The sequence below is a fragment of the Suricata suricatta genome, chromosome 3, assembly GCF_006229205.1.
Source record: "Suricata suricatta isolate VVHF042 chromosome 3, meerkat_22Aug2017_6uvM2_HiC, whole genome shotgun sequence".
Lineage (NCBI taxonomy): Eukaryota > Metazoa > Chordata > Mammalia > Carnivora > Herpestidae > Suricata > Suricata suricatta.
This window is the reverse complement of record NC_043702.1, coordinates 11,055,877-11,072,491: the sequence shown is the minus strand read 5'-3', so window position 1 is coordinate 11,072,491 and position 16,615 is coordinate 11,055,877. Positions and strand designations below refer to the sequence as shown.

At 46.5% G+C, this 16,615-nt stretch overlaps 1 protein-coding gene across 5 annotated transcripts in view; it reads left to right on the top strand.

Annotated features, from left to right (window-relative positions):
* The window catches only part of RHBDD1 (rhomboid domain containing 1), a 145,568-nt gene that overhangs the window by 112,298 nt on the left and 16,655 nt on the right, over positions 1-16,615 (top strand). Inside the window, exon 7 of one of the 5 annotated variants that reach the window (XM_029933691.1) lies at positions 9,399-9,618. The exons of the other annotated variants lie outside the window; for them this stretch is intronic. Within the exon in view, the coding sequence (XP_029789551.1) occupies positions 9,399-9,418 (20 nt within the window). The 3' untranslated portion in view covers positions 9,419-9,618. Of the gene's footprint in view, positions 1-9,398; positions 9,619-16,615 lie in introns of those variants that run through there. 5 annotated transcript variants of the gene reach the window in all.

Genomic DNA, 16,615 nt, shown 5'->3' with positions numbered 1-16,615 from the left:
TTGTTTTTTTTTCTTGAGAGAGAGCATAAGCGGGAGAGGGAGAGGAAGAGAGAGTCCCAAGCAGACTGCCCACTGTCCGAGCAGAGCCTAACGCAGGGCTCAAACTCACAAACCGTGAGATCAGTGACCTGAGATGAAATCAAGAGTTGGGCACTTAACCTACTGAGACATCCAGGTGCCCTGGAGGCCCTGTGCTTTTAAAGCCTTAAGTTTCTTAACCCCTCCTCTACCCCTGAGAACTAATGAGAAGGGGCGTGATAACACAGGCCGCATCACTCCCCCTGGACTCCCCAGCCTGAGCTGGCGTTACATAAATAAACCCCATCATGAGCCGCCCATGTGAGAAGCGACTCACTCACAAGTTTTCACTTTGACTTGGACCATCTGGCCTCGTGCTTTCCGCTGTAAGGTTAATATGCGGAATTGGGCTTTTCTCTGCCTGCAGCACCTTTCTATGTATGGAAGGGTTCTCCTGGAGGGGACTTATCAGTAATTCCAGAACAGCGCTGTCCAGTAGAACTTTCCGCAATGGTGGGCACGGTGTGTATCTTCAGTGTCCAGTATAGTGGCCGGCCGCTCGCTGGATGTGCTGAACCCTTGGAATGTACGGGAGTGCCCCCTTATCCTTGAGGGATACATTCTGAGACCCCCCCCATGAATGTCTGAAACCATAGATAGTACTGAACCCTGTATGTGCTATGTTTTTTTCCTATACGTATATACTATGATAAAGTTTAATTGAGAAATTAGGCACAGCAAGAGATTAACAACAGTAAACTAGAATGATTATAATATACACCAATAAAAAGCTGTGTGAATGTAGTCTCTCCCAAAATGTCTTGTACTTGCCCTTCTTGGGATGACTTGAGATGATAAAATGCCTACATGATGAGATGAAGTGAGGTGAATGGCGTAGCCTTAAGCTACTCTTGACCTTCTGGCCATGTGTCAGAGGCGGATCACCTGCCTCGTGGCCTTGCATAACCATGGGTACCCAAAACAGGAGAAAGCAAAACCATGGATGAGCAGGAGACTACGGTATTTAATGCAGCCGAGAAACTGAATTTTTATTTTACTTACTTTGAATTCATTTAAATGTAAATAGCCGCATGTGGCCAGTGGCCATCATACTAGGGCATGTGTAGGGCATCATTTCTCAAAGCGAGTCCTGGGAACTTGTTAGAGATAACAGATTCTTGGACTCCACCCCAGACCTGCTGAACCAGAAACTCCGGGGTGAGACCGGCAGCCTGTCCCAGCAGACTGTGAAGGTGACTCTGATACACGCTAAGCAGGATGTCCCATCCCCTGAGATCCTGAAGCAGCAGGTTGGGATGGGGTCTGAGAATTCTTGCTTTCCTAATAAGTTCCCTGATGATGCTCTGAGGCTGGTCTGCAGATCACTTCGAGAAAGTGATGTAGACGATGGATTGATTACCTCTTTGTGAGGCCCCCATGTCCCCAAGAATGAATTCTGTGCATGCCACATAACTAGTATTTTAACATCCCAAAATGTACCCTCTGTACTTCATGGAAGTCTTTCTAGATGTTTTCTTATGGGCTCATAACATACTTTCTGGCTTACAGAAGGGCTCCTAAGTACTTGTTGAATTAATAAAAATACTTATATAAGCTTGGATAAAGTATCTAAAGTTAAGAAATCTTGGGGCGCTTGGGTGGCTCAGTCAGTTAAGTGTCCAACTTCACCTCAGGTCATGATCTCATGGCTTGTGAGTTCGAGCCCCGTGTCAGGCTCTGGGCTGACAGCTCGGAGCCTGAAGCCTGCTTCAGATTCTGTGTCTCCCTCTCTCTCTGCCCCTCCCCTACTGTCTCTGTCTCTCAAAAATAAATAAATGTTAAAAAAAAAAATTAGCAGCGTCTGGGTGGCTCAGTCGGTGAAGCCTCCGACTTCGGCTCAGGTCATGATCTCACAGTTCGTGGGTTTGAGCCTCGCATCAGGCACTGTGCTGACAGCTGGGAGCCTGGAGCCTGCTTCAGATTCTGTGTCTCCCTCTCTCTCTGCCCCTTCCCCTCTCATGCTCTGTTTCTCTCGGTCTCAAAAATAAATAAAACATTAAAAAAAAGAAGAAAAAAGAAATCTTTTCCTGCCTGTGGCTTTCTGTATGTGATCACTTTTTGGCATTCATGAAAACCTCTTAGTATCTTTCATTTTTCAGATCCGTAATTCTGCAACTTGTTTTAGAAGAAGCTATTCTTGGCTTAATTTTTCACTCCATATTTTGATAAATGTTAATTGTTTTAATGACAAGAAGGTACATTTTGATAAGCACAGTATGCCCCCTGCAGGGCGGTCATTGGGAAATATGTGAGGACTTTTCTGTAGTTGCACTGATGGGTGAGTAGAGAGATTGAGGTCATCATTCAGTGCCTCAGGGCCAGGGGTGTTAAATGTCCCGCACCCATAGGGTTGGCCTGTCCAGTGAGGAGAAACCAGTAACCAGTTGGTAGGTGACAGAAATAATCTCCTAGGTGAAATCACTTACAAGGCTATAACTCTCCTTGCCTTGTCCTGTTTCTGATGAGCATTTTGGAATCAGGTTTACTTATTTCACAGGAGGACGAAGCACTGTCCCTTCTGCTCTTGTATTACGTAATCTAATTCTTCCGGTGAATATTTATTCACATGTAAGGCTAAGTGCCGGGTGGCTTACAGGATGCCTGAGACATGGGCCTGCCTACAAAGAACTTACAGTAGCAAAGAACGTCTATGGCAATGAGCTATAGAAATGGCTTTAGAATTCTATAAATGATAGGAACAGTGAGGGAGAATTACCTGGGGAGTAACCTAGTTCAACCAGAGAAACTACCCGTGGGAGACACACATTAGGAGATTCAGTGCAAGGAATTGGCTCCTGCACTGGAAGGTGCTGAACAGACCCATCTGAAATCCAAAGGCATGTCTGCAGGACGGGGGTGGGGGGGTGACATTCTCCTGCACGTGCCACAGGTGGGATTCCTGCTTCTTCAGGGAAACCTCCGCTCTGGTCCTGAGGGCCTTTCTGAACTAGGCCCACCCAGATGATCTAGATTCATCTTCCTCCATGTCAACAGATTATGGACTTTAGACATGTCTGCTGAATACCTTTGCCACAACACCTTAATCCATGTCTGACTGCACAACGGGAGTCCATAGCTGAGTCCAGTTGACACACACACACAAAAAGACCGTCAAACTTAGAGACTGAGTGTTCGAGGATCATATCTTGGAAGGTGTGGCTTTTGTTCTGGTCCTTGAAGAATGGAGATTCTGGTATGTGGGGATAAAGGGACTAGGCATTCTAGAGAGTTCTACCAAATATTACTAAAAACGAACAAGAAAAGATTTCAAGACAGGAGTGGATATTTGGTGCTTGCATCATGGCTAGTTGGTGCTTTATGACCTTTATCTGAACCTCAGCTCTCAGTTTCCTTGTTGAAAAAATGAGTTGAGGGGTGCCTGCATGGCTTGGTTGGTTAAGTGTCCAACTCTTGATCTCAGCTCAGGTCATGATCTCGCAGTGTGTGAGTTCAAGCCCTGCATCAGCCTCTGGCCTGAGAGCATGGGGCCTGCTTAGGAGTCTCTCTCTCTTCCTTTCTGTGTCTCCCCCTGTTCATGCACGCTCTCTCTCCCTCTCAAAATAAACATTAAATTATGTTTTAATCTTTAAAAAATATACTTTGAACACTCATCATGACTGTCCCCCGGAATGGAATGAGTTGGTATTTGAGGGTACATTTTGGGAACAGTAAACACTATGAATGCTAAGGTATCTTATAATGAGGGTGGTAGTGTTCGCATGTGAAGTTTTGTGAAAAAGTAAGTAAGGCTGGTCAAGTAAAACAGAGTCTGGTTATTGTGGACTTTGTTTAAAATTTGCATCTTTAATTTTTGGGGGGAAAATGTATTTTCTAAAGTTTATTCCAAATAGATTAAAAGAAAACAAAAACCTCCCTGTTTTAACATCCTGAGATGCTAAATCCCTGTTGTCTAAAAGATGAGGTAGCCGTTTGCCCTGGGTCTAAGACAGGTCAACATTTTTTTACAGAAGTGGGCCTCTATTTTTGATGCAATATTGGGAATGAACGAGAGACATTTATTATAAACTTATTGAATACTTTGCCTAAATAGGGAAAAAGAATTAATCCATTTCCAAGAAAGTTGTTCCAAGTTTGTTAGGTAATGGCTGCTGTAGCCAATGACTCCGTCACCGAAGAAAGCACCAGAAAGGGACGCTAACAGTAAGTGCCTTTTGACACACTTCTTTTTTTTTCTTTTTTCTTTTTCCAGAGCTGTGCTCTACAAACCAAGCTCATTTTTGCCAAGCAAGTTCCCCCTAATTGTTCAAGCCATATGCATTTTGAAGGAAATTTAATCCATATGTTCCCGAGTCATTTACGCCTAAATCATTAAAATGTTATTTTGTAAATGCGATTTCATGTTTGAAGTCGGAGTAAAGTATTTTCAGGGGATTTTCCTTCTTCACGAGGCTACATTTTTCTTGGTTTGTTTTCTTGTTTTATTTAAACACGCTGCACATCATCTTAACACACATCCTGTGGTGAAACACAAAGGGAGCCCTGAAGCCAGAAGGAGGGTCTCGTCTAACACATTCGGACCAGCCCGTTTTCTCTTCTCAGAAATTTCTAAATGTTGCCCTTCTTCAGGGCCTGGGCTGCTCTTAACCTGGCCACATCCCCCCCAGCCCTCTCCCACGCTGCTCCCCAACAGGGGGCCACAACAAAGATTAGGGGGGGAAAACCCAGGACAAATAATAGAACCAGGTCGTCTCCTAGGATAGACTTCCAAGCTGTGTCATGTGATCCTTTCTTTCCAAAACTGAGTTCATTTTCCCTTTTTACCTACTAGCATTGCTGGCCGGGAGGATTGACGTGTTTAATAAAATGTCTGCAAAGAGAGGCCTACAACTGAATTTAGGAGCAAGTCTATGGCTCCTCATTCTTAGGGCAAATAAATGGTCTGCTTAGAATGGAAGCTAGTTGAAAAATGGTTTCATTTTTTTTTTCCCGAAGTAAGATTTTTTTTTTAAACCTCTGGCTCTTTGGAGCGTCATGATATGGACCCAAGATTTGTCTGTGCGTGAAGCGTCCCGGTTTATGTATGTGTGTCCATTGGGAACATCGGTTGGCTGAAGCCTAATATTTAGGGTTTGGTAGAGATTCTTCTGTTCTGAGCGCTGATTCTTCAGAGATAGCAGGTGCAGCATCAGACAAAGTAGGAGACATTTGCTACGCTGGAGGACCACGATTTAAGAAGTTAAAACTTGTTACTTACTTCTCATCAGTTTGAGCTTGTGAAATACTTTCCCATCTTTTCTTGTTTTGAATTTGGTCCTCAAAACTGCCCTGAAGACCGTGGTTTCTGGGTTTGGGTTGGTTGTTTTCTCATGAGGAAATTGAGGTTCAGAGAAGTTATTTTCTTAGATATTTCACAAGGGCACGGTGGCTGTTGGTGTGTGCCTCTGACCGCACCAGACTGTGGGCTTTGTGAGAACAGAGATGTCCCGGCAGTCATGTAGGGATGTCTGAGGACCTTCGTGGGCTTTTACTTTTGGAAGCCCCGCCCAATGTCATTTCAAATGCGTTGAGACATATGACTGTGACTTTGTTTAATCCAAAGATGTATCTTCGTTTTTCTTCAGAGCTCTAGGGTTTGGTAGCATGTGACCTATTGAACATGGCAGAAAGCTAGAGAGAGAGCCTCCTCCTTATGAAAGAAAGAAATACCAAGGGACTAAATGAGGACGGGAGATTCTAGGACTGTCTAAAAAGCCCATTCTTTTCTTCCTCAGACTTGAGGAAAGGGGGGTCCACACTGACATGGATGAACACTGGGAGTACTTGCCCATCACAGACCCCCAAGGCCTCCAGAGACTGTGACAGACCTCTCTAAGTACTGTCCACGGTCCTCTTGATCTAAACAAAAACCTGCAATGCTGCTTGCTGGGCTGAGTTTCTGGTTCAGGGCAGAAATGCTGGAACTTGCTCTCCATCCATGAAAATCCTTTGGAATTCTGTCATTCAACAAATGCTCATTGGCCACCGACACTAGCAACACCACAGTGACCAGGACAGACTCATTCCTGGAGTCCAGAGGTCTGTCCCTTCACACTGCATCAAGCTCTTGCTCCTTAGACTATTTTTTTTGTGAAGTATATTTGAAGTGTCTTTGCTTTTCATTACTCATTTCTCGGTTGGATTGTACGTACTTGCACAGATGACCTTGTGTATTCAAAAGACAACCCTTCTGTTTATAAACTAAAGCTAGAGTGCAGAAGGAAGCCTATAGCATAAAATTTGAGCATGTAAATGTTCGGTTTCTCCACTGCTATGGTTTTTTCTGTATTTCTTCTCAAATCGCTTGGTAGACCTGGACTTGAGATTAAGCAGGTGTAGAACCCTTCCTGAGTTTGTACTGTGCCCTCTGGCACCGTCCTTCTTCATGGTGGTTTCTACCTGAACGCCAGCCCAGGGACTTTAGTTCCCTCCCTCCCTACCGGCCTCCCTCCCTCCCTTCTTTCCGTCCGCCCTTCCTTCCTTCCTTTCTTCCTTTCCTTCCTTTCTCTTTTATTTTTTTTTAACATTTATTCAGTTTTGAGAGACAGAGATAGACAGAGTGTGAGTGGGGGAGATGCAGAGAGAGAGAGAGGGAGACACAGAATCTGAAGCAGGCTCCAGAATCTGAGCTGTCAGCACAGAACCCGAAGCCTATCTTGAACCCACAAGCTGTGAGATCATGACCTGAGCAGAAATTTGACGTTTAACCAACTGAGCCACCCAGGCACCTCTTGTTCACTTTCAGTATTGCCTTTTTGCATGTATGGGTATATCTCTGCATTTTTTTTAAGTAGGCTCCATCCTCAGTATGGAGCCCAATTATGGGGCTTGCACTCACAACCCTGAAATTAAGACCTAAGCTGATGTCAAGAGTCAGACATTCAACTAACTGAGCTACCCAGGCACCCCTAAATCTATATGGTTCCTAAGTGAGCTATTCCTAAACTCATCGAGGGCATTTTAATTTGTGGCAGGAATCCCAAAGCATATTCTCCCCAGAGAAAGGACAAGATTTGCCTGACATCAAATTAAGAATATAATTACTCAAGAAAATGTGAGATGTTTTCTTGCATTGGAGATGTTGATGACCAAGAAGTGGCCTCCTTGTGTAAGGACCTCAGGAAGGTGGTATTTTCATATGCCCTTTTCTACACTGCTTCCTCATATCCTTTTGCCATTTACCCAAACTATCCCCATTGGAAGACCGGGATTTATTTATTTAGAGTAAAGCTCCATGACTATGTAAGTATTTCCCAAAGCCATTTTTTAGATGTTTCTACTCCTATTTACTCTTTCTTCCCTGCCCCATCTTCTTCAGCAAGAACTTTTTTTTTTTTTTTTTTACTTTTTTTTAGAGAGGGAGAGCACACATGCGCAAGTCAGGGAGGGATAGAGAGAGAGAGAGGGAGAGAATCTTAAACAGGCTCCACACTCAGAGCAGAGCCCAACATGGGGCTCTGTCTCAAGACCGTAAAATCATGACCTGAGCTGAAATCAAGAGTCAGACGCTTGACCAACTAAATCACCCGGGTACCCCAGCAAGAACCTTTCTAATGTTTTAAATTTGAGTTGTTTTCTCTTCAGAGAAGATGGTAAATTAGACCATGAGTAAACAAGCCTGGAAGTTTTAGAGATCGTCATTCTTAACACAGCCAGGTCTTTTGTGATTGTTATCATTATTATCTTAAGGAGTAAAAGCCAAATGAGAAGAATGAGGAGCACCTTCATTCACAGGCATAATTGCCATGGATCACATCCCTTTCCAGCATTTCTGTGAGCCATAGACCGGCTCTAAGGCCAATAGAGTTTTCTGTCCTAAAATTGCAATCCTGACTGTTGACCCCTCCAGCTGCTCCCTCCTGAGATCTGTTTTATTCAGGTTAACCATTAGGTAGGAGAATGTGCTAGACTTGAGGGTTTGTGGGGACTGTGGGGAGGCTGACTCATGGCCTTGCCACACTCTTGTGTCCTTACCCAGTATTCCAGGCCTTGATGAGTGGCCAGAGTCAAAGGCTCCTTTTACCTAGCAGTGGATGTAACAGTTTGAAGAAATAGTTAGGATTCTGACCCTGGCATTCCCAACACTGCAAAGTTCTAAACATGCTTTGCTGCCAAATATAGGTCTGAAGTTTGGTTTGAAATTAGCTGGGCCGTTTGCTCACTGTTGGACCAGGTGGGAGGGGCAGTTGGAGGAACACAGAACTCTTTGATGGAAGGTTCACTGCCCACCAACTGCATGTTTTGAGTGTCTGTGGCCTGACATCAGAGAGAAGCCACTGTTCTAACGGAGTCAACTTATGCGCTACGTGAGCAAGACTGGCAATGCCTTGTGGACGCCTGGGCCATTGGAATGACCCTTCTTTCTGGAAATCTTGTTGGGTCACATATGTTGTTCGATGCGCTGAATCATAGGCGTGTCTGTAGTTGATGAGAATTGGGCGGGCCAGGTTTCAGTTCCGAGTTCATGCAGGCAAGGCAACTGGCTGGCTCAGTCAGTGGAACATGTGACTCTCGATCTCAGGGTTGTAAGTTCAAGACCCACATTGGGAGTAGAGATTACTTAAAAATAAATTCTAAAAAAAAAAAAAAAAGTTATTGCAGACTAGCTGGGGGTCTTGGGTAAGTTTCTTAGCTTTTCTGAATCCTGCTTCAGGATCTGTAAGACAAGGGGGTGTCTAGGTAGCCTCATTAACTTTAGAAATTTCATATATGTTTAATATTGGATTTAGCACATAGGTCTCTTGGATGTGAATATTTGCACTCATTTAAACCATATACCCCTATTCATCTTAGACTTCAGTGGATTTCTCAAGAGAAAAAAACTATATCTTTATTTGTCCTTAATCAAGAATGGTACTTGACACACAATCTGTGTTTTCAGTTAATGTCGGTCATATTAATTAAGGAAAGGGGAGAGGCAAGTTGCTACAGTTTCAGACAGCCTCAGAGACTTGGATGGAATTAGAAATTATAAGCTCTAAACCAGAATAAGGAGGTTAGAGAGATGAAAATGAGGATACTAACTGTGTCCTCTGCGGGCTGTGACTGGTGAGCCACACCCCCTGCCCCTTGTCCATCATGTGAGGAAGTCAAGTCGGATGCTTAACTCCATACCTGACACATAGTAAGCACACAATAAAAATGTCAGCTGTCAGTAGTAGGAGGAAGAAGTTCTGAGTTTTCTAGTTAACCAGAGATTATGAAACTAGGTGGGTCATCAGCCAGTAGACATGAAATTTGAGAGCATTTCTTTTAGACCAGATTTTACTGGACTTAACATTTGACTCAGAGGGTCCTTTCAGTGTCGGTCCCCTGAATTTCAGGTCTCTGGACACAGTGGTGAGCATAGAACATGAATGTGGTGAAGCTGAGCCAGGACCTGACCCCACGCTATTGTGTCAGTGTTGCTGTTTTTGAGCCCCGAGGATCCAGGTAGTGACTTCTGTCAGGTCTCTTGTTTGTTCATGAAGATGTACAAAGGAGACATCTGGTCATTTGATTCTCCCACTTGGTTGAAAAATAAATACGAGTTTACCCTGGAAGTGCTTTGCATAGGAATTTCCACTCTAGTGTCTGGTCCCTATCACTAAGGGCAGGGTGGTGACTCCCCTGCACTGAAGGTGTCTAATTGGAGCTCATTCCTGTAAGGTCCCAAGCCTTGCGTGTAGGTGGCCTTTACCAGTTTTAGGCCATATGTCTCCTTTAGGCTGCGCTCCTGTGGCACAGTGAGGCCAGGTCCGCTGGTCTGATGGCCACATGTGGACCAGCAGTGCTCCCGATGCCCCAACTTTTTCACGGCAGTCACCCGGGAAGGGGAGCGGGGAGAGTCGAGTCTCTTAGTGGTGGGAAGGAAATGGTGGTGCATTTTTTTAAAGATTGTTTTTGTGTTTGAGAGAGAGAGAGAGAGCAAGTGGGGGAGAGGGACAAAGGGAGAGAGAGCGAGAGAGAGAATCTCAAACAGGATCTGAGCTTAGTGTGGAGCCCAATACAGGGCCCAATCCCATGACCCTGCGATCATGACCTGAGCCCAAATCAAGACTCTGACGCCCAACTGACTGAGCCACCCGGTCGCCCTGGAAATTGTGTGTTGAAAACCACCGGCCATTCCTCCCTTTAGTCAGCAGCTCCATTTCTAACACATGAGCTTTCAGACCAGAGCTCCCGTAGGGTCTCCCGAGTGTAATGTGACACCAGGATGGTAAAGGAACATAAAGAGAAACTCTTTTTGACGGGACCGTGTTGGACACTTGTGGAGTAGATGCTCTAGGGGCCCTAACAGTCCACTTGCCGTCCTCAGGGCGGTCGTCTTCTTGCAGAAGGGCCCTTCCTCCCAGGCCCACCCAGGTCACAATTTTCCTGACGCCTTCTCATTTCCCCTCGGAGCCCGCAGAAACCAGGCGAGTCCCACCTTGACAACAGAAAGTGTCTCTTAAGGGAAGGGGCAGGGGGTTGGTGCAGAACAGGGATGTTGCTAGGATGCCAGGACATGGCTGCAAATGTTGTCTAGTGCAGAAAGGCCTGGGAAGGCGTGTATCTCTACACAGAGAAGGGAGCCCTGAACATTTGTCAGGCTTAGAATGTTCAACAGTGAGCTACGTGTAAACTCCTTAAGTATTGTTGCCTCTTATACTGGCAAGTTAGGAGTTGTGGTAGTGCTTGCAGAGACCACATAGGATTTGGAAAATAGTTGAAAAGAGATCAAATGCATAGACCAAGTTCCACCATCGCTGACAGAGAACAAGAGCTGAAAACGTGCCCCCCGTGGGCTCTGCTCAGTGCCTCTGGCTGCAGGACTGGGGTGCTGTATTCCGTCTCTAAGTCTGAGCAACACAGAAAATATGAACGCGGTCATGCCAGTGGGCTCAGTTTTAAATAGTCCCCCGTCCCATCTCCACTGGCATGGCCAACTTGACTGGTCACAAGTCCCAATCATTTGGAGACTAAATGCAGGATGGGAACAGGGATGAAGCCTCCCAGTTCTGGCACGAGGGACACTGTGAAGGTGTGACAGAATTGGCCGCTGTCCCCGTCAGGACCAGCCCAAGTGTCGCTTCCAGACACGGCCTGTGGGGACAGCCTGTGCGGTCTGCTCATCCTGGATCTTAGACATACAGCGCCACCACCCCACACCCTGCACCCAGAAACCTCATTAGACAAGAGAAGTGAGGATGCTACATCATTGACTTCCAAATCCAGCCACTGTGGCATGTGGCAACAGCAGGGAAGTGGCGTGTCCCCAGATAGCTGTGACTTGTTGTAAATTACTAAGATGAATGAGCCTGACCCCCACTCACCCCCCACAGCCTCACCCCTACCTTCTCCCCCTTCATTGGTGATGGCATCCTCACTGACGCAGAATGTGCTCAGATTGAGTGCCACCTCCACTTAAACTCTTCTAGAACATTCTTCTCCCTGAAAGGAAGTGAAAAGAAACCAGCGTGAATTCATAGATCAGGCTGCTGTCTCATTTTGGGGGGAGGGGGGCAGGGTAGAAAAGAGGATTAGGAGTAGTGGCCTGGTACCTAGGTGTTGCTTCCAAACTGCAGGCCTGGAGCTGCCAGCAGCCTATGGGGCCGTCAGGAGCACAGACTTCCGCCCTGGGGCGTGCAGGCAGCAGTGATAAACCCCACTGCCCGCCATACTGTTCTCCTGATTTTGTTTTCCAGCGGGCCGTGTTGCATATATAAAATGTTTGACTTCACTCATGCTGTCCACCCCCACCCTTTAAAGAGCCATTATCTTGTTCTATGAGGCCCCAAACCAGTAAGGCACCCAAGAGAGGCCTCACGTTTACTGCTGGCAAGGCTGGCCTGATGAACTAGACTCAGAAAACAAGCCCCTGCTCTCCTGAGGCCCCTGTCTTTGGTGAAGGGACTTCTGCGCTCGCTTGGTTCTGTGCCTTTGTTTTCGAAATGAGGAACTCGAGGCCCAGGGAGGTGAAGGACCATCACTAGAATTGGCCTCTCTGGGGTTTCTCAGTTTGGACTTCTGTCCGCCCGTCAGTTTCTGCGCCCTCCGTTGTGTTTTGCATTCAGCATAGGCCTCTTGCCATTATGACCGCCTCCTCCTCTTTTCCTCTGTAAACATCAATATGAAGTATATTTGCTTTGCTTTTCAGCCTCGCCTGTCCCTCTGTGTGTCCAAAATAGCCAGCTGGAATTCATGAGAATGTTATGTCTTCAGATGTTTATAATCCAAAAGAATCCCTTATGGTTTTTTATAATAAAACTACTTGGATGTCGGTATTTTATGTTGGAAAGGCAAGCCAAGTTCACAATGCAGCAATTACAATGCGATGCATTATGTATAATTTGTAGCACGCCCCAGGAGCAATGGTAAACCGTGAAATGCCGGCCGGGCCCCGCAGCATAATTAGCAGGATCAAACGCTGTGCCGAGAGAAGCACAATAGTTGTCGGCCGAGGTCAATAAAAGTAAGGAAAAGTTCTGATAAAAGCAATACACCCCAAATTATAGAAAGAGCAGTCCCTATATCAGGCTGCAAATATGTCAAAAGCCTTCACTGCTAATTGAAGGAATCTTTTGAGGTTTAACAGCTCATAAATTTGCACTGGGAATGCCCTATTGTTCTGAGGTTATAAGTCTTGTCTTTGAAATTTAACAGTTGTACTTTTATATTGCATTTCTCCAAGAGCACCATTGTAAACATGAAGGGTTCGCATTTTAACATAAATTTGAACAATGTGGTTTTAAAAGGGTTCACCACATCAAAGGGAGGCTGTTTGGGCATGTGTTATGCATTCTTTTTTCTATAGTATTTAAAGCTACAAATGACTCATAGAATGTTCCGTTTCTATCAGCCATGTTGGTGTAGCGTCCCCACCGAGGCTTTTACTGCCCTGATTTGTTTTTTTCTAACCCAAGAGCGTCTGAAAACCCGTCTAGGCCTTTTGCCAAGTCAGTTACCCTTAATCTACTATCTTCAGACCCATAGAAACAATTTTGGAAATGTGGTTATACTTGGTCTCAATAGCAACAAATTTTGTGCCTTTTCATGGTCATCCTTTTTTTTTTTAAACTCAAAATATCCACTGTATCAACGTGCAATCTCTTCTTTGTTCATCTACCAATTATGGCCCCTCCCATACCCTCAGAGCCTCCCATTTAAAAAACAGAACAAAACAAAACACTGATGATTTTTTCTTTTTTTTTTTCTTTTTCTTTTTTTTTTTTTTTTTGCTGAGCCACTGGTTAAAGTGGAGAAAGTTACATGTTAAAGGGAGAGATGTGGTCACCGGCTTCCAGAGCAGCCTGGGGACGGACACAGGACGCTGGGCTCAGATCCAGCCCCTCGGGTCCAGACCATATCATGTGCTGACTCTTGAGGCCTCAGGAAATGACGCACCTTCTGGAGCCTCAGTTTGGCCATCTGTAAAATGAGGACAGTAGTTACTACCTTCCCCCCTCCCTCCCAACCTCTCTCCCATTCATGCATATGCTCATTTATGTATTCATCCCTGGAGAGAGAGCAGGAACACAACCCCCTCCCCATTCTTAGCCCGCAGAGCTCACACCCCAGTGAGAACACACATTACTGAAATAATGAGTCCTGTCCAATTACTGACAGTGGCCCTGTGTCCTTTTGAAGGAAGGGGCCATGTTCCTGGGAGAGCTTAGGGCAGAGGACCCTCACTGAGGGTTGGGGGGGTGGGCGCACAGCCACTTTCCTGGAGGTGGGGCCTTTGAGCTGGTTGCTGGAGGGAGGGGTAAGGTAACTGGTGAGCGGGAGGTGATGGAGGGCAAGCGTGCTAGGCTGGGGGTAAATTTTGATGTTTATACTTAAATAAAAGGAAACCCTTGGCAGGCAGAGGATGAACTGAATAAGGCACGTGCCTTCCAGAAGCTCTCTGACAACTGTGCGTGGAATGGCTGGTAGAAAGACCAGAGGGAACGTGGGGAGATCATTTAGGGGCTCAGACTCCAGGCGGGGCTCACGGAACAGGTGGCTCAAGCGGGGTTGGTGATGGGGAAGATGGAGAGGAAGGGACGGGTTTGGGAAATGTTCGGGTTAGAGTGACGGGATTTAGTGAGGGGCCCAACAGGGGCAGGTGAGGACGGGGGAGGAGTGTAGGATATCTAGGGTCTGGGTATGTGTGACTAACTGGCCGTACAGTGGGGACATTCCCAGGATGGGGAAGCCTGGAAAGGGGTTATTAGTGTAATAATTAGGAACCACTTACCACTTGGTTGTTTGGGGCCAGGTGCTGACACTCTAATTCATTCATTTCTGAGCACATCTGTGAAGCAGATTCCTGCACTGCATAGATAAGAACATCGAGGGTCAGGGGAGAGAGTGACTTGTCCAACGACACAGAACAAGGAGCAGAGGTGGAATTTACACTCAGGTCTGTCAGGCTCCAGAAATCATTCCCTCTCTCTGTCCCCTGCCAGAGCCAGGTGGCAGAAGGGTCCTCCCCTGGAACACCAGTGTCCACTGCAGGTTTGCCAAAGGAGGTGTGGGCTATGCAGGATGAAACACCTAAAAGAGAAAATAAGATGGGGCGCCTGGGTGGCTTGGTCAACTAAGATTTCGGTGCAGGTCAGGATCTCGGGGTTCCTGACATCCAGCCCCACTTCGGGGCTCTGTGCTGATAGCTCAGAGCTTGCTTGGGATTCTCTTCCTCTCCCTCTGCCCCTCCCCTGCTTGCACATGCACTCTTTCTCTGTCTCTCAAAATGAATAAATAAACTTAAAAAAAAAGAAGGAAGCCCGGTAGTAGGACCAGGCTGTGGTCCTGCACAAAACAGGAAACCCATTTACCCTCTCGGCGCTTCTGTTTCCCATCTCCAAAATGAGGCGACTGTATACCAGCATCCCTAGTGACCCCCCTGCCTTCTCTGAAAACCCATGATTTCTATGATGGACTGGACGCCTCTCACCCAAACCTCCAGTCCACACTTCCTCCAGAACTTCCTTCTTAAAACCATAGGCAAGCCTTGCAGCCCTAGCTTTTAATCTATCTGTAGCATGCACGGGATCCTTCCAGAGAGGCTCAGAGAGCAGCCTATCCCTCCCTTTCATCTCGCTCCTCTGCTTGCCAAGATAAGCCAAATTCTAGACTCCCAACTTGGCGCGCAGAGTTCAAAAAATGGAGTCCCTTAATGTTCATAAAGGAAGTTTTATTTTCCTAGAGATTGTTAGCAGCCCTGGGAAGAGTAAGTCACTTTTTATTGGTTATGGAATCTCTCCTCTGCTAAGAGGCTATTGTAGAGTAATTTCTAAATGGTTCTAGGTCAGTGGGAGGCAGGCCGGTGGCGTGTTGTGAAAACCGTCTGAGAAAACCCCTGGGCCTTCCTGAGGTTGGGAGTGATTGTTTATTGGAGGGGTGTGTGTGTGTGTGTGTGTGTGTGTGTGTGTGTGTGTGTGCACGCCCATGTGTACCCACATACACGTGTCCACACGTGTGCACACATCTACACACACTCTTAGATGAAGCACAAGGTCAGAGCGTGGTGGGAGTGAGTTAACCAGACCTGAAAGAACACACACAGAGTGGCGGTTAGGCTCCGGGCTAGGCTCAATACCATCAAATACAGAAACAAGCAAGTTTTGAACACGGCCACCATATTGTGGAATGGTCCACACGTCACAGAAACCCACAGCCTGCCAACTCCCGGTAGACTCTGAGCCGCAAGAAGAACTTCCTGGCTCTTAGGTCCTGCGTGTGTATGATGCCCCCGATGGCCTCTCTCAGCTGCTTGCCTCACGGGCCGTACCCCCTGAAGGGCTTGGGGCTTGCGCTGTCCTCCCTTCCCACAGTGTGTGCACCCCGATGGAGAAGCCCACCCCAGCGGTGGTCACTCAGAGGTCACGGTGATCATGCTTCCAATGGGAATGTCATTCTTCTTTCGCGTATGCTCACCTCCTCCCTCTCCTGCCTTATTTATTTGACCACCTGGCCACCGTCCTCATGTTGTGGTCTCTCCTGTGGCTGTTGCTCTCCTGTGACGCCCTCAGCCTGGCCCTGCTGACCCGCGCCCCTTGGACACCAGCCATGGCACACAGCATCCCTGGGGCTCTCATCACTTTGTCTTCCTGTCACCTCACCTTCGAGAAAGGATCCAGGTGGCTTTCAGCTCTCATGAGAGCACTGAACCACAGTGTTCTCTTGGCCATCAAAACCTCCGGGACAGTTTTCCTAGGTCAGGATGTTTCATGATTATGCATTGGTATCCGTGTCATGGAACGTGTAGTTATGCACTAAGCAGACTTATGATATTTGAAATGTGGAAATAATTTGAATTTTTGAAGTCTTTAAGATGCACTCAGCTTGGAGGTACCCAAGACATCTCCTATCGTGGCCTGCTTCTAGCTACTGAAAGTTCTCTAAAGTATCATGAACCCCAGAGCCCAGGAAAACCTAAGGAATTTTCTAGAAGAAACAAATACACTGAATTGTATTCTGAAGCCTGTGTGTGCAGGTAGCCTCCCCTCACCTGTTCCTCATCCATGAATGTCTCAGGGTTTGGGAGCTGGTTGGGGGCCGAGGCCAGAAACCAAGATTCCCGGGCCTTGAAATT